Source organism: Cricetulus griseus, chromosome 3 (assembly GCF_003668045.3).
Source record: "Cricetulus griseus strain 17A/GY chromosome 3, alternate assembly CriGri-PICRH-1.0, whole genome shotgun sequence".
Taxonomy (NCBI): domain Eukaryota; kingdom Metazoa; phylum Chordata; class Mammalia; order Rodentia; family Cricetidae; genus Cricetulus; species Cricetulus griseus.
Window position 1 is genome coordinate 80,356,042 of NC_048596.1, and position 23,636 is coordinate 80,379,677.

The following is a 23,636-nucleotide window of genomic DNA, read 5'->3' on the forward strand; positions in this document are numbered from 1 at the left end:
CTTGTCCTTGGTCCCTTTTTTGTTTCACTCTGTGTTTCTTCATCATGGGTTAAAATCTCCTCAGCCATTCATTCTTGCTGCCATGATATTTTGCCCAAGCACATGGTTCCAAGCAACCAAGAGTGAATCTCTAAAGCCATGAACAAACAAATCTTCCCTCAAGTTGTTCCATCAGGTGTTTTGGTCATAATCACAGTAAAACCAATAAATCTAGTACATATAGTTAAGCAGTATAGGTATGTGCTTTTCATTTTAAGAGTTACCTCTAACTCATAACTGGACAATGTGCAGAGTGAGAGATTTTGAAACACTCAGTCCTAAATAGAATGTCTTCATCAAAGCCCTCCCCTAAAGGTTCAGGGAAGATGATGGTTTGAATAAGAATGGCTCCTGTAGTAGTTTGAATGTAATTGGCTACCATAAGCTCATAGGGAGTGGCACTATTAGTAGGTGTGGCCTTAATGGAGGAAATATATCACTGTGAAAGCAGGCTTTGAGGTCTCGTATATACTCAAGATACTGCCCAGTGTCTCACACCAGTTCATGTTGCCTACCTACTTTTCCAGCACCATGTCTGCCTGATTGCCACCATGCTTCCCATCGGGATGATAATGGACTAAACTTCTGAACTGTAAGCAAGCCACCCCAATTAAATGTTTTCCTTTATAAGAATTGTTGTCATCATAGTTTGTCTTCACAGCAATAGAACATGAAGACAGGGAGCTATGTAGAAAAAGAGGCAGAAACATTGTAAGAGCCAGAGGGAATGGATGACACCAAGGAAATGAGGCCTTCTAGACACAACAGGATGGACACACATATGAACTCACAGGAAACTGGCAGCATGCACAGGGCCTGCACAGCTTCAAGTGAGACAGCATTCAAGCACTGAGATGGGGAAGTGGACATGATCTCCCATCCATAACCAAGAAACTATCTCCAACTGACATTCACTTGAAAAAGAAAAATTATTTTCTTTTTTGTAGATGTTTTTTGTCTCTTTAGTGCTCTGTTCAAGCATACTTTGTTTTATTGGCCTTTTGCTTATGTAATATAGTTTCAAATTTTGTGGTTGTATGTGTTGTGTATCTGTTTATATTTATTCTTTTTTTTCTAAAGAGAGAGAGAGAGAGAGAGAGAGAGAGAGAGAGAGAGAGAGAGAGAGAAAAGAAAAGGCATGGATAGCAGGGTGGTGGTGGCACACACCTTTAATCCTCAGGAGGCAGAGGGAGGCGGATCTCTGAGTTTGAGACCAGCCTGGTCTACAAGAGTGAGTTCCAGGACAGCCTCCAAAGACACAGAGAAACCCTGTTTTGAAAAACAAACAAACAAAAGAGAAAGGAAGGAAGGAAGGAAGGAAGGAAGGAAGAAGGAAAGAAGGAAGGAAAAGGAAAAAGAAAAGGCATGGAGTTGGGTGGGTGGTGGAATCTTGGAGGAGTTGGAGGTGACAGATTGAAAAAAAAGTTTTTTTATACCATAAAAAATATATTTAAAAAATGAGTATCTAAGGTCTGTATTCTGCTACTTACCTTGCTAAATATCCTATAGATTCCAAAGAGAACATAGCGATATATGAATGTTTTTAAATTCCATGTGGTAAGCTCCAGAAGGAAAATGAGGAAGAGATATGTCGCTCCTGTGACAGCCATGGCAGTCACATGCCTTCCAATCGCATTTTTGTCCATACCGTATATAGGAAGATTATTTACTGGTGAGAAGAACAACAGAAAAATGTTAACACACTGAGATGTCACCAAGGTGCTTGAGCAGGAGATCCCTGCCTTCACTCCCCATCACAAGTAGATCATCTGTCAGCTAGGAGCAGAAATGTTTTGCTGTAATCCACAAAACAAGAAAATAACAATGGGACATTTCTGTGCTCCATGGGCTGGAATAAAAATCCTATTGATAGATTAAGAGAAATGCACTACTATGGAATGTATTTCAATTCCCTTTCCAAGAGATAGCATACCAGCACACAGAAGAAACACCCCCAGGCAAAAGAGAATGTGGCGAGCAGAACCCAGTTTCCTTATCATTCTAAGGAGCCTTTTGGAAAATCTGAATCTTCTCTCAATTATTGAGAACCCTAGCAGGAAAACTGAGTGTTGGACCACATATAGAGTCAAATAAAAAGAGAGTAAGCAGGCAAAACAGAGTCCATAGAACAATGCTATTTGAAGGAGAAATACACACCTGCCAGCAGTAGTACACTATCAGCCAACACAATTCTTCAGCTTGGCTGCTCTCTCTGCTACCAGAAGAGATGGACAGAGCTTACCTGGGTTGATTTCAAAGAGAGCCAGCTTTCAGGTAGATCATCACTCCATTCCTCCCATGTGGCTTAAGCACTACCCCAGGAGGAATCTGCTACAGTATGAGAAAAAGCATCCCTTGGTCCATCCAGAGAAGTGGCATCTTATGCGAATTATATTCTATATCAAGTGATCTTTCTAAATAAGGGACCAAACCGGAGGCTACACTTAAATTCAGAGCACAGCCAGTAACCAAGAGACAAAGAACTTGAAGGGAAGGCTTATCGGCTGAGGGACATTACTGGCTGGCCCCACCAGAATAGTGAAAGCATGTCACTCTAAGAGAGCACTTACTGGTTCGTTAAAATGTACAAACAACTCAACAAATGTACAAACACCAAAGAGTTTATAAATACCTACACAAGGATCACAAGACCCCAAACTGACACTTTCAACACTGGCCTCAAAGATGGGCTTTGATATGAGAGTGATGGTTCAGAAAGTAAGAGCATTTTCTGCTCTTGCAGAGGATCCAGGTTCAGTACTCTGAACCTGGAAATGCACAGCCATGTGTAACTCAACAGATTTTAACAGCAAGCTTGATCAAACTAAAGAATACAATCGGTGAACTCAAAAACAACATTCAAAGCCTGCCAGTCAAAGGAACAAATTAAAGAGCTAATGAAAAAGAGGAATGACTCTCTTTTTTTCTGGCTCATCATCAAGAGATCAAACCTACTTGCAATAAAATTTAAAGAAAGTGAGAAGGGAGAGAGGGGCTCAGAACCATAGCTAAAGAACTTGTGTGGAAATTCCCATATCCCAGAAAAGCAGCCAACTACCTAACATCTGGAAGCATGGGATCACTTATCAAACCCAAACCAGGAGTTCACCAAAATGCCTGATGATAAATTTTCAAACTTCAAAGACAGGAAAAAGTGTAAGTAACATGGTATGTACTCACTCATAAGTGGATATTAGCTGTAAAGTAAAGGACAACTAGGCTGCAATCCACAGCCCCAGAGAAGCTGGCTCACAAGGAGGGCCCAAAGAGGGACTTGTGGATTTCTCTGAGAAGGGGAAATAGAGGCAATCTCCTGGGGGTAGGGGATGGGAACAGGAAGGATTGGGTTGGACCAGTTGGTAGTATGGAGGGGGAGAGTAATGAAAGATACATCTTGATGGGAGGCATTTTGGGGGTCAGGGAGAAACCTGGTGCCAGGGAAACTTCCAGGAATCCACAAGGATGACCCCAGCTGAGACTCTGAGTAATAGTGGAGGGGGTGCCTGAACGGGCCTTCTCCTGTAATTAGATTGGTGACTAACCTAATTGTCATCAAAGAGTATTCATCCAGTAACTGATGGAGGTGGATGCAGAGATCCACAGCCAAGCACCAGGAATCCTGTTGAAGAGAGGGAGGAGGGATTATACAAGCCTTTGGGAGTCAAGGTCATGATGGGTTAACCCACAGAGACAGCTGAGCTGAGCTAGTGGGAGCTCCCAACTCTGGACCAGCAGCAAGGGAGCCTGCATGGGACTAACCTAGGCCCTCTGCATGTATATGAGTTGTGTAGCTTGGTCTGTTTGTGGGGATCCTAGCAGTGGGATCAGGACCTGTCCCTGGTGCATGAGCTGCCTTGCCTAGCCTTGATGGATGGGGAGGAACTTGGTCCTGCCTCAACTTAATGTACCATGCTTTGTTGACTCCAATGGGAGGCCTACTCCTTGCTGAATAGAGACAGAGAAGGAATGGATAGGGAAGGAGAGAGATGGGAGGTCAGGGCAGGGAATGTGAGGTGAGGAGGTGGGGGGAAACTGGTTGGTATGAAAATAAGTGAAAAATTTAATTAAAAAGTATAACCAGCAAGAAATAAACATATCACCAGGCTGGAGAGTTGGCTCAGTGGTAAAGAACCCTGGCTTCTCTAGAGGAGGACCAGAACTTAGTTTTCTGTACCCACATGTGGTAGTTGACAAACACTTGATACTCCATCTCCATGAGATATGATGGCATCTTCTGGCCTCCAAAGGTACCTACACTCATGTGTACATACATGTATACATAATTAAAAATAAAATATTTAAAAATACACCACATATAAAATCTTAACAGAAAAGCCAGAAGACTTCTCGCCAGACATAAGCCAAGCCAAGAGCACATGGGATGATACATTTAAAGTATTGAAGGGAAGACAAAACAAAACAAACAACCAAAATATAAAAGAACAAAACCCTGCCAAGTAATAATACTGTGCCAGGCAAACTCTCCTTTAGAAATAGAAAAACAAGCAAAAACACATTCCAAGATGTGTAAAGGCTGAATTTATGATCATCTGACCTGTCTTGTAGGAAATACTGGATGAGGGTCTTCAAGTGGACACCCAAGAGCTTTGGTGTGTCACAATAGCAAAAAAAAAAAAAAAACCTCCAACAATATAAAAGCCAGAAGTAAAACTAAGCATCCATGTGAAACTTAAAAACCCACAATGCCATAATCCTGGAAGAATAAAAAACACTTATCTCTAAATTCAAGGATCAAAAAACAAGTAAAAACAAATAGCTATAAGAACTAAAAGAGCACAAGGTGAGCCTTTAAAACTACAAAACGTGTGGAGTGGGTGGGCATACACACACACACACACACACACACACACACACACACACACACACACACACACACACACACACACACAACTCAGAGTAGCTTTTATATGCATTAAAGATAACTGTCCTGTGGTCTGAATTGGTGAGCATTCTATGCACACACATGAAAAACATGCATTCTGCTGTTGTTGGATTATCTTGAAGAAATCATGAACTTGGTGTAGCTGATGGCTAGAATTGATCTGATTGTGCCTCTTTTGAATCCCCAGATGTCTTGTTCTATTTGTTCTTTTCAAAGAAGAGCACCAAGCCTCTAGCCAGCACCATGGACTTACTTTTCCACGCACTACTCTCAAAATGACTTTAAATTTCCCAACCCTTATGAATTGATGAATGATCTGGCTGCCTTCTTTGCTACACACCTACTGTGCTTTCATTCACACTTGTTATTAAATTGTTTGTTGTATTCTGGGACAAGGCATTGGAAACAAGGCTGATAATGTTACCCGCTGTATCTTTCTTCAGACTTTACACAGACTCCCACTGTAACACGAAAAATAAAAACCCAGAGATAAATATTGGTGTTCAAACTGATGATCAGATAAGCAAAGCAGCCAGCCACTATCTCTGTGGCTAGCTAGTATGGATGCTGAGATTAACGGTGTGTATCACCACTGCCTGACCTCTATAGTTTGTGGCTAACTTTGCTTTCTGTACCCTCAGGTGAGCTTTATTAAGTCATAAATAATACATCACCACAATTCCCCCTTTTGTCTAATACAAAAAGAAGAAGACTACAACTAACATTAGAAAAGCAATATATACAATATATAGGCAATAAATATATTAAATATATTAAAATGCCTAGTCCATTTGCATTTGACAAATTCAGAGAAAATAATTATCTATTCTACTTTGGTGAATCCAAAGTCTTATGCCTAGCTTATTTTCTATTCTAATTTGCATTATCAAATTATCTTTTTATATCTCTCAATCTTATATACTTTACATTTCTTTTGTGAGTTTCCTTTCCGAGTCTGGTAAACAAGGAAAATTATAAATATAACTATCTAGTCTTAAACTCCCTCAGAGACCTGAGAAGGAAATAATATTAACTGAATAAGCAGGAAGTGGGAGCAAGTGACTTCCAAAAAATGTGAGAAATGACAGAAACAACTGGCTGCCTGGACAGTCACCCAAGGTTCCTTTGCAACATTGGGGAATCCATCTTTGGCCTATGAGCCTAGCATATCCGATAGACATTTCTGTGAAGCAGGATACCCTGAAGGACTGTCCTGCCTTATTTGGCAAGGTTTGCAATCACTCTTTTTGGTATCCTATTTGTCCATTTGGACAGATTACTGTCAATGGTTGAGGCAAGGGCACTTTCCAGACCAGTGGGTAAATTTTACCACAAAGAAAGTAAACTCTATGTGGAGTTTCTTTGATGCCCATCATATTTTCTGTAGTTCTTCAATGCCCATTATCGTCTCTGCAGTAAATTGGGCTGCCAGGAGCACATATGTCTCATTATCATTAAAAAAATACCTATTATTAAAAGGCCGGATGGTGGTGGCATATACCTTTAATCCCAGCACTTGGGAGGCAGAAGCAGGCAGATCTCTGTGAGTTTGAGACCAGCCAGGTCTACAAGAGCTAGTTCCAGGACAGCCTCCAAAGACACAGAGAAACCCTGTCTCTAAAAACAAAACAAAAAACTTAAATGCCATGTTCTTAAGATCTCTGAAACTTGTATCAACATATAATGTTTGTATACAGTTTACAGAAGCCCAATCCAATATAAAGTATTTCAAACTAGTAGTTGCTTTTTAAAAGTAGATTGGATAATTTACCTTTTAATCTCACTATATCAATATCCTACATTTTTCTTTTCAGCGTAGATTCAATAATTAACTCTTTTTATCCTGTCATATATATTCCTTTTTTTCAAAACAAAAACCTTGAATCTAAACCCCTCTGTGGTGCTTGGATCATCTCAGCTGGCCTCCTTGAAATTGTTCTGAGCAGTATCTGTGAGGCTGGATCATCTCAGCTGATCACCTTGAAATTGTTCTGAGCAGTTTGTAGTTCAAAGATGATCTTTAGTTGGTGTTGTTCAGCTTAATGGCATTGTCATAGTCTGGGTGGAATTGCCACAGTGGGGGCCCCATCCTCCTTCAAAAGTTGCTGTTAGATGTGGTCACGGTTCACTGTAGAAAACTGGTAGAGACTCAAACCGAAATCATGTAGGTAGATGAAACATTTTACCAGAATTAGGTAGTACTCTATATGACCATTAATATCATGACAAAAACTTTAAAATACATATATATTAATCTTATAAATTTTTAGATAACATTATAAAGCCAAAGGATTATGAGATTAGTGGCCATAAAATAGTCATTCATATTTGTTTTTCTTCTGTTCCGTATCAGATAGCTCTTCTGACATGAGACAGAGTTTTTTTATTTTTCTTTAACAAGCATGCTTGTGTTTAGAGAAGGAGAGAGCCACCTCCAACTCCAAAGCCAGCTTTAATCTTTAATTGGACTACAAAAAGGCCATTTGCAGTATATGTCTATAGAGAAAAGCAGAAACAAATGTTTGGGAAGATTTATGAAATTTTATCTTGTTGTAAATGTGGTATACCAATAGGCCAATTTACTCTTTCTTGGGACAATTTTTCTGGATGATTTATTCTTTTTCTTCAGATGTCTTTTTTGTTCAGTGGTCTCCGGATTCCTTACCTAGATACCTTTATTCTCCTAAAATGACAAAAATAAAATCCTTCTCCAGCCCTAAATTTTGGGGGCTATCTTTTGGAAAGTTATATCTGATCAAATGAAAAACATTTGTTAGTTTTATAGGTTAGTTCAGATTAAACAGCCATGCTGCTTGATGAACTATCATCTCTTCTAATTAGGCGTCTTGTTCAAATCAAATCTTTATCAATTTTGATGGTATCCATAGCTTATATTCACTTGTGAAAACCAAGGAAAAATCTCTTCCCAAACATAACACATGTCCTTGTTTCCATTCGGAGATCAACACATCTTTGAAGTAGACCAGCTGAATTAATTCCATAGTTTTCTTCAATTATCCAATGTCCTTTGTCATTAGCATTCAGAAGATTCAAAGTTAATAAAGCACTATGCAATTTATTTCTAATGTTCTTTACCAGCCCTTTCTGTTTATTTAGTATATCCTTTAGAGTTCGATTTGATCTTTCTATAACTGCCTGCCCTGTAAAATTGTGTTGTATACCTGTAATATGCTTTATATTATAATAAAAACTGTTTCATTTTCTTAGAGACATATGCTGGAGCATTATCTGTCTTTATTTATGCAGGTTTACCCATGATGGCCATAACTTCTAGCAAATGTATAATTACTGAATCAGCCTTTTCCAATCTCAAAGCAATTGCCCATTGAAAACCCGAATAGGTATCAATGGTATGGTGTACATATTTTACTTTTCCAATTTCCACAAAATGGAACACATCCATCTGCTAGATTTCATTCTTTTGAGTACCCTTCGAGTTACTTCCTTCAGGTGGTGGAGTTTGTTTGTACAAAGAACAAGTAGGACATTTCCTTACAATATCTTTGGCTTGTTACCAAGTGATAGAAAAATCTTTTTTTCAAACCTTTGCTTGTTTTTTTAAATGAAATTCTGAGGCTGTTAGGACATTTCCTATCAATAGTGATACAATGATCAATGATCAATTTCATCATTATCTTGTGCTAGAGGCCCTGGCATACCCATATGGGATCAGATGTTTATTATATATATGGCATGATTCCTATTCCTGATTGTCTTGAAACTGAATAAATACTGAAGTCAATTCTGTATTATCTGGTATAAATACAGTGGTTTCAATATGCAAAACAACTCTTTCTACATATTGTGAATCAGTAACTATGGTGAGAGATTCTTTATAATCCATTAGTACCTTGAGAATAGCATATAATTCTGACTTCTGAGTTCTGGGATTAAAGGTATGTGCTACCACCACCTAGCCCTATGGCTAGCAAGTATGTATGGCTTCTGGGATTAAAGGTATGTATTACCACTCTCTGACATCTATGGCTTGTGGCCAGCTTTGCTTTCTGTACCCTCAGGCAAGCTTTAATAAATCATAAACAACATATCACCACATCCCACTCTTCTTTTGCTTCCCCTCTGGCTCCATCCTTGGAACTTTCTTGGCATGAGTGGAATTTGGGATACAATTGCTCCTATTTTCTCCCATCCCACAAACTCATATTTACTGTAACATCTAGAGTCTGACTCTTATTTCCCAGATGCACTTGCCTTACAACTTCCCATTTACCCAGCATTGTGAAAGTGCTTTGTAGTGTATAACAGGCATGTAGCCTCCTCATTATATGTCTCTGAAGTTGGAATGCTGATCATTACCTCTTCATTGAAGTTGTATCCTTTCTCTCACCACTGAAATAACTCCTTCCACCCTTTAATTACTCACAAATATTTGTGTCTTTCGTATGCTCAGCCCCATGTTAGACATTGATTTGGCACCTTTCCTTCAAATACTAGTGTGTAGAGGAAGCAGCCTGACACCAATGTAAATTCATTGAAGAATGTAACCACCTTCTCTCTATGGAGACCCTTCTCCCAGAGGAAATGCATACACATTTTGGAATCTTAGCTAATGATGTGTTTGTGACAAAGCACAGGGTATTCTCTCAAATAGAGGGTGGCAATGCATAACGAGTTGTTGCAGAAATGCACAGTGATACTGAAAGTTATTCACATGTAAAATTATTATTCTTGACTCACGTGAATCTCACAGAACCTCAGATACTTACTGTCATGGCAATCTTTAAACACAACAAAGTTTGGAGAAGAACACGCTTTTCTCAACTCGTGGATGTTATAGTATTTGTTGATGCTCATCCCAAGGTTATAAACGGGTAACAGCAGCATTGAGTTAAGTATGAGGTTCTTAGTACTGTTCCTAATGTCTGTGATTTAAAAGATAACATTAGCATGCTTTATGTAAAGTGAACTCTTTGGAGACTATCTCAGGTTGACCATATTAAAATGAGAAAACTACAAGGCATAGTACTATTTTCAAAGAATTCTAATTTCTTGCTATTATCAAGTCTACCCTTGATGTCCTAGAACACAATTTATTTCGATGATTACAACTTGGGAAAATCCTTTAAGAAAAGTTGGTGTGTGTATAATCTGTCATCTGAGAGAACAGAAGAGCAATGGGCATTACTTCTTGTACTTCATTTCCTGCATGATTCATAAAGTAAAGTTACATCAGGCATGGTGGCATGTACTTGTAATCCTAGAACTCAGGAGCCAAGGCGGGAGGATCAAGAGTTTGAGAGCAGCTTGAGCTACACAGTGAGAGTTATAGGCCAACCTGCACTACAACACTACCTGTCTCAAAAATTACTTAACTAAATAAAGGAAATTTTGTTTAAGAGTCAGTGTTAAAGAATGGATAAGAAGTGATTAATCAGTTGAAGGAATGTATCTTTAAAGGGACACATTTAAACCTGAGGTTCTATAAAAAGTAACAGAGCAAAACAACTAGTAAGTGTGTGTGCAAGGACACAGGAAACACACTGAAGGTTTAACATTCTGAATTCATACTTTTGGACTTAAAGAACAAGTTCAGATTGCTGGAAATAAAAAATAAAGTATTGTGGCAAAATGCATATTAATTATACAAAAGGATAGGTTTCACTATGGCACTTTATTCTGTTGTGTTAAAGAGTAAAGTGACTCCTTGGGAGATACGGTGCTGGAAGCTGACATAATGGGGTATAGGGCAAGATGAAAATGGATAAAAATGCAATGTGAAGGCATATGTATTAAATTATTTATCCCCCAGCAAGCATGCCACTTTCTGGGGCCAAGTATTGACCAGTAAGAGCAGAATGCCAACAAATCACACCATGTACCAATCATAGCGGTATAGCCTTCTTGCTAGATCTTCTATACAAGATTCTCCACCCTGCACTTGCCAAGATCAGGGATCCACTAGAGGTCTTCCCATGAATCATATGAAGAATTTGTGCCACCCTTTGACATTCCATTGTAGATTTAAATTTCATTTTTAATGTCTAGTGCTGCTGAATATCTTCTCATGTAGTTGACATTTATGTATCTTTCATGGGAAATGTTTAAAACCCTTTAAACATTTTACTGGGAGATATCTGTCTCTTTCGTTGTTGGTGGGTAAAAGATCATTGTATTTTCTATAGACTAGATTATGATTGATCACTGTCAAATATGTACACTGGAGATATTTGCTCTAATATGGTTTGCTGTCCTTTTTTCCATATGTCATTTGATGCACAAAGTGTTTCATTTTGGTGATGGTCAATTCACTTACTTTTTCTTTCACAGCCCGTACTTTTGGTGTCACATCTAAGAATCCTTTGCCAAGTTCAGAGAGCTCTAGTCCTGACTTCTTCCCTAGCTTTATGTTTTGTCTCTGAAATATAGATCACTGAGCTCACTTTTGTCAATGGTGTAACACAAGGCTCACTTCACTCTTCTGTATGTATACACTCACTTTTCTTGGCACAATTTATCAAAGACTCTCTTATTCCATTGGATGATTTTGGAGTCTTGTTGCAAATCAAAAGGCCCTATATGTGAGGGATCTTTTATGTCTTGGAATTATTGATGCATTCACTATATTATCCACACACAATCTATACATTTGTTATTACATCAATATCATACCACTTTAAGCGCTGTACATTCACAATAAATTTGGTGACAGAGCCTCTGAGAGGTCCTCCTTTGTTCCACTGAAATTCCACAGGAGTCTGAAGCATGCTTATTTCTGTGGAAATCAATGCTGTCAGAATCTTTCTAGGGTCTGTGCTTAAGTGTATCTGTCAGTTTGGTTGGAATATTAGCATTGTTGATACATAGGAACTTTAAACTGCACCTTTACACTTGCTCTATTTTCAGTGATGTTGTGCAATCTTTAGTACATAGTCTTTTGCCTTCTTAAAGTTTTCTGCAATATTTTCTTTAGATCCTATGATAAATTAAATTTCTTTAAGCTCATTTTAGATTGCTCATTGCAGATATAAAGAAATAACCTGAGGCTTGTGTGTTAATCTTTCAGCTTGGAATTTCACTGAACTTTCCTTAGCTACAGTCACTTTCCTATGGATTCCTTGTGATTTTTCTCTCTATATACGATCATATTAATTACCACATTTCATATACATATATATGAATATTAAGTAATATTCATATATATATGAATATTGAGTAATAATAATGAGTAATATTACATATTACTTTGGTCATGGACACACTTCCCTTTCCCTACTCCCACCGGTCCCTCACTCTTTCAAAATGTTTCCTAATTGTGATTTTTCTTTCTATATATGATCATATTAATTACCATATTTCATACATGTATATAATGTACTTTGGTCATGCATGCACTTCCCTTTCCCCACCCCCACTGACCCCTCACTCTTCCAAAATGTTTCCTAATCTACTTCCATAGCTTTAAAAGGTCTATGTGTCAGAAATTACATCATATCCATGAATGTTTTCGAATGCTCTAATTTCCATGTTGGGGGGGGTTTGCTGTTGTTCTTGCCCTTGGCCAATCTGCTTTCTATCTTAACTGTAATGTCATCTTCCAAACATTGAAGAGTCATTTCATCATCTACAATCCTACTGAGTCATATACAGTTTCTCACAACAGATGGGTTGTGAGCAAAGTGAAGCAGAGAGACAGTTCTCTGAGCAACCCCTGGTCGGGGCAGAACAGACCAACACACAAATGTGTGAAGAAATCCTGCTCCAATTCATCTATAGTCAAAAATTGAGTTTCACACTGGTAGCATGAACTCCTTCACAACTTTATGCCACCAAGTTGACAAAGAGGTCAGGCATTAATCTTTCCTATTGTTTAGCATTACTTCTATATTGATCCAGTAGTCATTTATTTCCAATAAATATTTGACACTTTCTAGAGTTCAGCCAGAGTCAGTTATGGTGGTTTCTGTTGCATTTTCTTGATGATTTTGTGAGGAGAAGATAGTCGTTTGGTGCTCAATATGCAGCTACTTTTTTAATAAATAAATTTGGTAGCTAAATATTCCCAGTACTTTTTATTAATTACCCTCATTTTATGGTAGAGTTTTCAAAGTAGAAAAAGGTAAATACAGTTTCTAACAAATTGTTCCATGAAATCATTTAGATATTCCCAAGACTCTTCTTTCTCATTTCTCTCTCTCTCTCTCTCTCTCTCTCTCTCTCTCTCTCTCTCTCTCTCTCTCTCTCACACACACACACACACACACACACACCACTTTTAACCAGTAAAGCAGTTTGTGCTGCCTATATACTCTTAGATGTATGGCCTTCATTAGAAGACCATTAATTCACTAGGGGCCATACCCTTAAAGAAAATGGACTCTTCCTCTCCTGGTACCCCCATCAACTGCCAACATATGGAATTTTATCTAGTTGAAGTTTGCCCAGCTCTTGTATATGCAATATCAACTGTTGTGAAATTGCCCTGATGTGTCCAGACAGAAAGCAGTTTTCTTGAAGTCATCCATGGCCTCTGGCTCTTACAATCTTTCTGTCCACTCTTCTGGCATGATCCCTGAGCCTTAGGAGAAGGGAATGTGATACAAATATCCTGTTTAGGATTGAGCATTATGAAGTCATTCTCTGCACCTTGATTGGTTCTTTTATTTCCATGTAGAACTTCTGAAAGTCTCTAAAGATTCATGAGAGAAGATAACCCTGCATCTTCTCAGAATTACTGCTGGATAAACTCATTTTAGGCAAAAATGTAAGAGGCTCTGTGCATCCAGATACTGACTTTATGGTGACTGAAGAGCATTTTGTATTCTTACTACTTTGCAAGTTACACAAATAGTTCTTTTTTCTAAAGCTACTGTTTAGCAAACTTGTAAAAATGAAATTATAAGCAGCAGCTATGATCCTCTTATCACAGATCCTCTTACCCATCTCAAATCAGTCACTCTTGACTCAAGTCTTCAACACCTGATTCCAAAATTTCAGGCAGATTTATGGGATATGTAATATGTAGTTGTGTTTACTCCAGGGAGGTTATTTAAATCAATACAAATTATACATTAGTGGCAATTTGTTATAGCAGAAATAAGAAATAATATAGAGAATTGATAGCACAGTGATTGATTTGGGAATAATACTGAAGAATAATGTCTACAAATTAGAGAACAATTTCTTTTATCTGGCTTTAGTGGCACTCCTTGAAAAGTTACATCATAAATATTATAGTCTCAGATAACCAAATATCTAGTGGGAGGACAAGACTTGATGTTGAGGGTGTTTGTTAGAAGCCTCTTTCTCCTAGTTTCTGCAACACATATTTATAAATAAAACATTAATGTTTACACTGTGCTTTGGTCAAGGAGTGGCAACATTTTTTATTCTCAAGTATTCCTATTTGTGTTCATCACCACTACAGTCTATTGTCCTTGAATGTTGTGATCAAAGAAGGAAACCCGAGAGAACAAGGTCTTAAAAGTCATTGCTTTATGATATTAGTGGCTCAATATAGTGTTATAATATTTAGGGACAGAAACCCAGAACAAGAGAAATTTGTAGTACTGCTTTCCTCAAAGTCATTTTTCTTTATTTATAAGAAGCCCCTGGAAGGAAGAAACTTTGTGAATCCCTTACCTGGTATGATATGTACCACTGCATCCACAATTACACTCATAAACCCTAAACATTGGTTTAAGACAAAAATCTTGATATAGGCACTGGTGCTATTGTTGTACCAGAAGCTTAGCAGGTAGATGAAGGGGATGATAGACCATCCAAACAGCATGAGGATGAACATCGTGTCCAGGAAATGGTATTTCTCCAACAATACATGTATATCAGTGATTAGGAACACCAGCTGAGATGGACACCAAAACACAAAACAAATGATATATATTAGCTATTTTCTATGTTGCTGAGTTTCATGTTGCTGCAAGCTTGCAGTGAGTTTAGGTAGAGGCTCATCATTTTTTTTTTTTTTGATTCACAAGGAGGCAAGAAGCTGCTGGAAGTAAGGACTGAGCTGATAATGTTAAAAACTTGCCCCTATTTTCTTATCCACAGCCAACTACTGGGCCTAGCTCCAGGAGTCCAGCTGAAGAGAGGGAGGAAGGATTGTACAAACCAAAGGGGTCAAGATCATGATGGAGAAATCCATAGAGACAGCTTACCTGAGCAGTGGGAGCTCACAGACTTTGGACCAACAGCTAGGGAGCCTACATGGGACTGACCTAGGCCCCCTGCATATGTATGACAGATGTGTAGCTTGGTCTGTTTATGGGCCCCTTACTATCAATTAGTGAGATTAGGACCTGTCCCTGGTGCATGAGCTGGCTTTTGGGACCCTATTCCTCATGCTGGGATGCCTTCCCAAGCCTTTATACAGGAGGAGGAGCTTGGCCCTGCCTCAACTTGATATGCCAAAATGGGAGGCCTGCCCCTTTCTGAATGGAGGCCTAGGAAGAGTGGATGAAAGGGTAGACAGGAATTTTTTTCTTTAACTCCTGATAACTCTGTTTTTACAAATTAGTTCATTTCACAGAAAAAACTTCCTTTATTTCTTTCTCTCTTTCTATTGGCTTCCTTTTGTTAAGGTGTAACAATAAAGGATCACAATTTTATGTTGTAATACTAAGGCATTATACCATAGTATGATACATTAATACATTTAATACATTCACCACTATGAATAATAATGCTAGTCTTATGTTGGTTATATTAATTATGTTAGCATAGTTTTCCTTATCATTATAAGGTTCTATAAATCAATGTTAACCTTCTTCAAAAATTAATTTAGAATGATTTTCATCAGTCTCCTGGAGATGCTGGCTTACAATTGATAGATAGTATTTGTTCCCTAAGCATTAAATAGATTTTGTAAATAAAACAATTCATCTTGGAGTTTTCCTTTCATAAAAGTTGTAGTTACAGATCCCAATGTACTATTTGTTTCTTAATTCCTTATTGTCAGCTTTTGTGGGGGGGGGAGGGAATTCTCAAATTTCAGAGTGAGTAAGACTATTCATATTTCCTACTTTAAGGTTTGGGGTTTGCTAGGTTTTAAACATCGAAATTTCTATGAATAGGGTAGATTATTTAATTAACTTTTCAATTACTTCCTAGTCAACTAAAGCGTGAAAGAAATAATCCCAGATTTCATTCCTTAAAAATGTTTTATGAAGTAGACATTATGAGGAGTTAGTGGGAAAATAAGAGAATCTGAGGGAAGTTATTCAAGATACTTCCTGGGGAAGGAAAAATGGGCAGCTTTTGTCAAGACTAAGGATCACAGTGACTGTAACACCTCTCTGTCAGCACAATTTCTGACAGGATGAGAGAGATTACCTCATGTGTCATCAGCTACCAGAGGAATTGCTTAAGACTCTGGAGGACACTAAAATCATGATGATTCTGTTGTAATTGTATGACTCAATAAACAATTAGAAGGGATATCAAAAGATCAAATGGTCAAAGTCTGGGAGAAAAGTGTAAAACTAGAAACATATACCTGCCTCAAAGTGCTCCAGATATAAGGTTTCCCATAATAAACTTAAAACATATGCATTTGATATAGCTACTTAGTTAATAAATATGCTTAAATAAAAAAGTGGAGAGGTGGTTACTATTGTGAATGATATTTTTGTTATATATTTCAAAAATAGCTAGAAGAATGGACCAACACAAACAACTGATAAAGGATTGAGTGCTGTGCAGACCACACATTTGACCAATGCATGCTGTATTCACTTCTTCAGAGTAGGCACAGCTATAATGTGTAAATTTACAGAGATAATAATAGAAACAGAGAATCTGCTGATAAGCAAAGAATTTCACCAGATAATTTACATTTCAAAAAACCCAGACATTTTATACTCAAAGAACACAAGCAAAACTGAGCAAGTGAGTAGACACAGCATAAAACAAGGTTGATAAAATGGAGGAGCCACCCAGGGAAGCCATGCAAAGAAATGTTCAATGACAGAGACAATATAGTAGTGAAAGATATGTGGGTGATCAAGAGAGAAGAAACATTGCATGTGTTTATGGAGCTAAGGAATGTGAGAAGATGAGGTATCAAATCCAAGTGAATCCTGACTAAACATCCAGAGGCAATCTCTTAAGGAAAATGGACACGAGAAATTAAAATGCTTGATCACAGTATAGCAAGACATTGAAGGGGCTTGACTGATATACTAAGGTTCTAAGGTCTGGGAACTATTAGGGATACGGAACAGCAATAACTCAAATAGAAGTTAATCACATATGCATATTCATCTTCAGGATGGATATGAAAGTAAGATTTAACACATCCTGAGTAGGGAACAGAATAAAAATAAGAGGAACATAAAACACGACAATATGATGATATAAACCCAACTATGTCAATACTTATTTACTCTAGTTCTAAGGTTAAGTTTGTCAGTCTGCAAAACAAATTAATGCCAAGATTATACTACTTATGAGTGATATTTTAAATATGAGGACTGAAGTCTGATCAGTCACACATGTTCAGGTCCCGGCCCACAGGCTGGCCCTGGCCTTACATTCTTTGCACTAGCCTATTCTGATTCAGCCCACCTGTCCATTTCCACATCTAACCTCCAGGCCTTGCTCAGGATGCACATCCCATACTTAGATATTCAGCATGTTAAGTTCCCTGAACCCTCCACTACCTACATCCTCTCTAATATTCATACCTAGCCCAGGTTGCACATCTTAGATATTCAGTCCTATCAGTCCTGTCATTCTCAACCCCAAGCCTTGGTCATGCTTACAAATCCCCTGCACCAGTCTAGTCTGGTGACTCCACAGGACCCAAGACTACTTCCACCATATCCCACATATGCCTAGTCTATCCAGTCAATGAGTTTCTGAAACCTCACCTACCTATGCTACCCTAAGGCCTTTCCTTGGCCATTTAGCCTGTATGTCAGATCAGTTTGAGGCATCTTAGAATCTCACATCAGACATACAAGTCTACATACTCAGGTCTCACTGAAAAAACACAAATAGTATGAAAGGCCAAGACATTACATCTCCTCCAAATCCACCAATCCAATAGAAATGTTCTTCAATGAAAATTATCTATATGAATCCCAGGATACAGAAGTTAAAAGACAATCATAAACTCCAAAGATTCCAGGAGTTTAAAGAAGACAAGAGCAAACATCCCAATAATCTTAAAGAAAATAGCAATAAATTTCTGAAAAATATGTAAGAAAACACAAATATATGACTAAATGAAATGATGAGTACAATTCAGGGTTTGGTAACAAGGAGGACCCTAAGAGGGACACATAGATCAGCATCTATGTGGTATCTATTCTATTAAATGTGGCCTTCAAAGCAAAAGGTTTACACATATGTGAGTGTATACACACACACACACACACACACACACACACACACACACACACACACACACACACACAATTTCAATGGTTCATGGCATAATTTAACAATTTCTAGAGAAAACCACCAAAATCTGAGTATATATAACAGAGAATTACAACACATTGGGAAACGGGGAAGCACTAGGAAGAGGAAAATATATGTAGTGTTTGTTAGTATACAACTAGTCTGTTTTCAACACATCCTTCCATACAGAAAAGAGCTTCGAAGGGAGTCCACATTGGTGGCCAAATATGTCAGGAGTTAGCTGTTTCCTTTAAAAAAATGCAAGAGAAAGATTTTCTTTTTACTTTGAGAAATATTCCACAATAGATTCTTTGACTTGATTGATTAGTCAAGCCATTTTTACAATTTCTGGGGAGATTTCTATTTTAGTAAATGTCAGACAAGTAGAAAACATCTATGGTGTATGAGAGGCAGCCCTCAAGACAATACACACAATACTTACCAGCAATAGGGCACAGGCAACAAAATGAATGGTGAGATCCCACAGCAAAGCAGAGAGCCAAAAATTAAAGGTGTAGACTCCACTCACAAACTGGATGTGCTTTGCTTTACTAACTCTCTCAGCCACTGTCATAAGGCAAAAGCCACTGGTGAAAATACTCATCCCAAAGAGTAAGTTAAGGACAATCTCAAATCCTTGTATGTGTCTACAAAAGAATAAATAAAGAACACACAATGATATAATGAAAATACTAATTGCTAACAATAGCACTTTATTACAAACATAGTGAGACAGGAAGAAAAGGATCAATTTAAACTATCCCAGGTTAACAAAAACACATACCTTTTCTTATATTTGTTCTCAATGACTTGTCGAGGCTGGGGCTTGTTGGAAACAGTAATGGTAGCATCAGCGCCAGAGAGAGACATAAAAATAATATTGTCTAAAACTGACAAGGATAATGATGATGAATGGTATGCCTCATTGTTGAACCAAAAGGTAAATGTCTTCTTGTCTCTAGTAACATGAAGGGAAAATGCAATGATGCATGAATAAATGCATTCTTTCTTTGTCACCAAGTAGCTCTGCACATCACCTGGAAGGAGGAGCAATAGTGGTCATAGACCAGCTGCAATAAAGATCACTGACTACATGGTATGGGGGGGTTCGTTTTTTTTCATTTTGTTTTGTGGGGGCTTGGGTTTTTTGTTAGTTTGGTTTGTTTGTTTGTTTTTTTGAGACAGGATTCCTCTGAGTAGCCCTGGATGTGCTGGAACTCTCTCTGTAGACCAGGCCGGCCTTGAACTCACAGAGATCTGCCTGGATCTGCCTCCCTAGTGCTGGGATTAAAGGTGTGTGTCACACCTGGTGACCATATGTTTTAAAGAGAAATAACCTAATAGTTTACTTATTGGGCACTTCACAGCAACCTCATTACACCTCAGTCATTCACCCCGAGAATCCATCACTCAGTCACATAAATTTTATACTTTTTAGCTTAATTTCACTAAAAAACATATAGGCTACTGAAACTAACACTCTCAAATTTCTTTCTCACTCTCAAACCTTTCCATTTCTACATGAAAATGTTTGTAAGAACTGCTACTTCTAGCTTTTACAAATCACCTCATAGAAAATCAAAACTTTTCCTCAGAGAATATGAAGGCTAAACAAAAACATAAAATAAGTCTACATGAAGAAACAGAGTTACTTGGAATTGTGAATATTTAAGAAGAAAAAAATCAGAGAGTTAACTTCGACAATTTTTATTACCCTTTCTGTCCCATCCTTGTAGAAAGATAAAGCATGCCAGACCAGTGTGGTAAGAATTACAGCAAAAAGTTAAAAAGCCATAAATTTGTAAGAACTTTCAGAGATTCCATGAATCCAAAAAGACACAAACTAAGAATTACAAATATGCCCAAACAGGAACAAAATAAAAATCTCAGCTCTAAAATGATAAATTCCTACAAGTAAGCTTCATATTTACATCAGACTTGTAAAACTAGTAAAACCTCTTGATTTTCTCTGTTCACTTTCTTATAAAACTCTGAGATACCATCTTACTCCTATCAGTATGGCTAAAATCAATAACTCCAATGACAGTCTATTCTGGAGAGGATGTGGAGAAAGAGGAACACTACTCCATTGCTGGTGGGAGTGCAAACTTGTAAGACCACTTTGGAACTCAGTATATGGCAGTTTCTCAGGAAAATGGGAATCAGTCTACCTCAAGATCCAGCAATTCCTCTCTTGGGCATATACCCAAAGAATGCATATTCATACAATAAGGACATATGTTAAACTATGTTCATAGCAGCATTATTTGTAATAGCCAGAACATGGAAGCAACCCTTCAACTGAAGACTGGATAGAGAAAATCTGGTACATTTATACAATGGAGTACTACTTGGCAGAAAAAAAAATGGAATCTTGAAATTCGCAGGCAAATGGATGGAACTAGAAGAAACCATCCTGAGCGAGGTAACCCAGTCACAAAAAGATACACATGGTATGTACACACTCATATATGATTTTTAGACATAGAACAAAGGATTACCAGTCTATAATCTACACTGCCAGAGGAGCTAGGAAACAAGGAGGACCCCAAGAGAAGATTGAATAGTACCTAGAAGAAATGGAGAGGGATGAGAACCCCTGAACAAAGTGGAATCAAGGGGCATGGGTGGAGAGGAAGGAGGCAGGAAGGGAAGAAAGGGACAGAGGAAGAGAACAAGGGGCCTGAGAGAGGGGAGGAATAGAGGAGGGCAAGAAAGGAGATGCCTTGATAGAGGGAGACAATACAGGTATGGAGAGATGTCTGGCACAGGGTAAATGTTAGGGGATCCACAGGGATGACCCCAACTAAGAATCCAAGCAGTGGTGGAGAAAATGCCATTGATGCCCTTCTTCTATAATGAGATTGGTGTCTACCTTGGTTACCATTCCTAGAGCCTTCATCCAGTAGCTGTTCGAAGCAGAAACAGGCACCCACAGCTAAGCACTGAACCATACCCCTGGAATCCAATTGTGGAGAGGGAGGAAGGATGAGCAAAGAAGCCAAGACGCTGCTGCAGAAACCCCCCGAAACAGCTGACCTGACCGAATGAGAGCATGGAGACCCTAGTCCTAACCCTGCGGAAACAGCATCGGACCGAACCAAGCTCTCTGAATGCAGGTGCCAGCGAGGAGGCTAAGTCTCTGGCAACTCTAACAGTGGAGCCAGTCTTTAACCTTAGAGCACAAATGGCCTTTGGGAGCCCCTTCCCTATGGAGAGATACTATTGCAGTCCAGATACAGCAAAGAGGGTCTAGGTCCTCTCCCAAACGATATGACAGACGTTGAAGGTCCCTGGTGGAGGGCCTCACTATCCCTGGGGAAGAGTTTGGGGATGGGTTGAGGGAGGTTGGTGGGGAACATGGGAGGATGTAAGGGCGAGGGAATGTGGGGGATGGATATGTAAATATGAGTAGTAATTAAAGAATTTAAATAAAAATGTTATATAACAACTAAAAGTTAAATGGAAAAGTATCAATAAAACATCAATACTTTACCAGATTTTTTTAAAAAAGACTGTCTTTCAAATTAGATAAGCAGGTCTTCTTTATCTGTTTGTAATACACTTACCTTGCACTTCATGGAGTTTTTGTTTTTTAGCCTTTAATATGATCTCAAGATTTTTGGTGAGACTCTGGGTCAAATGAGGATCTCCAGAAATTGAGAAAGGCACTATGGTCTCACCGTACTGCTTCAGGTCCATCACCCTGGCAGGCATTTCTGGTGTTGGGAAGCTTATGCCTTCTGTCAGAAGATACATGAGACCCAGAAGTGTCAGCAACTGCAACAATAGCTGTTTCCAGTTGCGCCAAGAGTACATTGCCCTTTTGATGAGCATGGCTCTGAACTGCTGGATGTAAAGAGCCCACTACAAGAGAGAGGGGGGGCAGCATTACAGTGGTCACAGACCTTGGTGGAAATCAATAGTATACATGTCTTTAGTTGTGTGATGACAGATGTGCAGAAGGAAGAGAGCAGCTGGTAGACCAGGTACTCTGTGTTCTCTGAAGGCATTACAACTTGGCACCTAACTTGATTATTGTGAGAGTCCCCAGATGGGAGTCATTAGTGTGTTCATAGTGCCTCTTTGCAGAACACCACACCCATTCTTTTACATTAAACACCATCTTTCAACGTTACATTTTGTATCAAGTTTCTATGGACAGCTTTTAATATCGGGCTTACAGGCTTGCAGAGCACCAGGAAACAGAGAATTTTGCTTAAGATTGCAATGTACCCAGTATATTTTCATTTAATCTCTAAATTCAAAGCAATCCCCATGATTAATTTGAAAATGTACATAAACATACAATTTTGTCTATTTTTCAAACTTTGGGAGCAATCTGTAGCTGAGTATGGGTTTGCTTTTCAGTTAAATACTTTGCTTTAGATACATACTTCTTTTTTTAAAAAAGGTGCCTGAGAGTCAGAGGAGAACATATTAAGTATATTGAAATTTTAAAATACAATTATTGTATTTTAGACATCCCATAATTCAGAGTCAGAAAATATCCCTAATCAATCAATATGTTCTGATAAAAGGATAACATTGGTGCTATTTTTGCCTAGAAATAAGGTAAAATGTGGAGGGAGAAACTGTCTCTTCCATCACGGTCCTAACAGGAAGAAGGCGACTTCTGCTTTTAGGAGACTGGTTCTTACATATATTTCTAGATTGAGAAAACAAAGAGTATTTTAACCCAGGGATCAGGTTCTCTAGACTGACCTGAAAGCTCTTACCTCACCCTCAAAAGATGAGGAAAAACAAGAGAGCACTAGAAATGCCCACAGTTTATCCATGTCCGGGAGAGGAGGTGGCACGGTATGGCATCTCATGTCAGATGTTGCACAGTGCACACTTGCCTATATTCCACTCCTGAAACAGCCTCTTCCACATTAACTCAGCTTGACCAAAGACAGCCATCCATTACATGACAACAGGGATTATAATTTTAACTCAAAATTCTAGACACTCATTGTATATGATACCCTATTTCACAAGCTCCCAAATCCCATGGGGAAAAACATAAGAAGTGTTTCTAAGAAATACATCCATGGTCTTAAGATTCTTTGCTGTACACACTTGCAAACAGTTTTAAGGAAGATAAATCAGGGCAGCAATAAAACACACGTTAGACAATGAGGCAACAGCCCCATGTGCCTTAGCAACACCTAGAGTGAAATATTGTCTGTGTGTGAAAGCAGTGTTTGTCATCATCTGTGCCAGCACTCTTCCCCAGCTTTGAGTGGACTAACTGTTCTGAAAACTAAAGTAAGTCCTTTGAGGAATA

General features: G+C 38.4%; 1 protein-coding gene across 1 annotated transcript in view; it reads right to left on the minus strand.

Annotated features, from left to right (window-relative positions):
• Positions 1–23,636, minus strand: part of LOC100770874 (ATP-binding cassette sub-family A member 3-like) — a 113,621-nt gene that overhangs the window by 37,064 nt on the left and 52,921 nt on the right. Inside the window, exons 18-23 of the mRNA XM_027410318.2 lie at positions 21,916–22,213; positions 19,131–19,383; positions 18,789–18,993; positions 14,564–14,786; positions 9,691–9,846; positions 1,530–1,708 (exon numbers count right to left, since the gene is read on the minus strand). Of these exons, the coding sequence (XP_027266119.1) occupies positions 1,530–1,708; positions 9,691–9,846; positions 14,564–14,786; positions 18,789–18,993; positions 19,131–19,383; positions 21,916–22,213 (1,314 nt within the window). The remainder of the gene's footprint in view (positions 1–1,529; positions 1,709–9,690; positions 9,847–14,563; positions 14,787–18,788; positions 18,994–19,130; positions 19,384–21,915; positions 22,214–23,636) is intronic.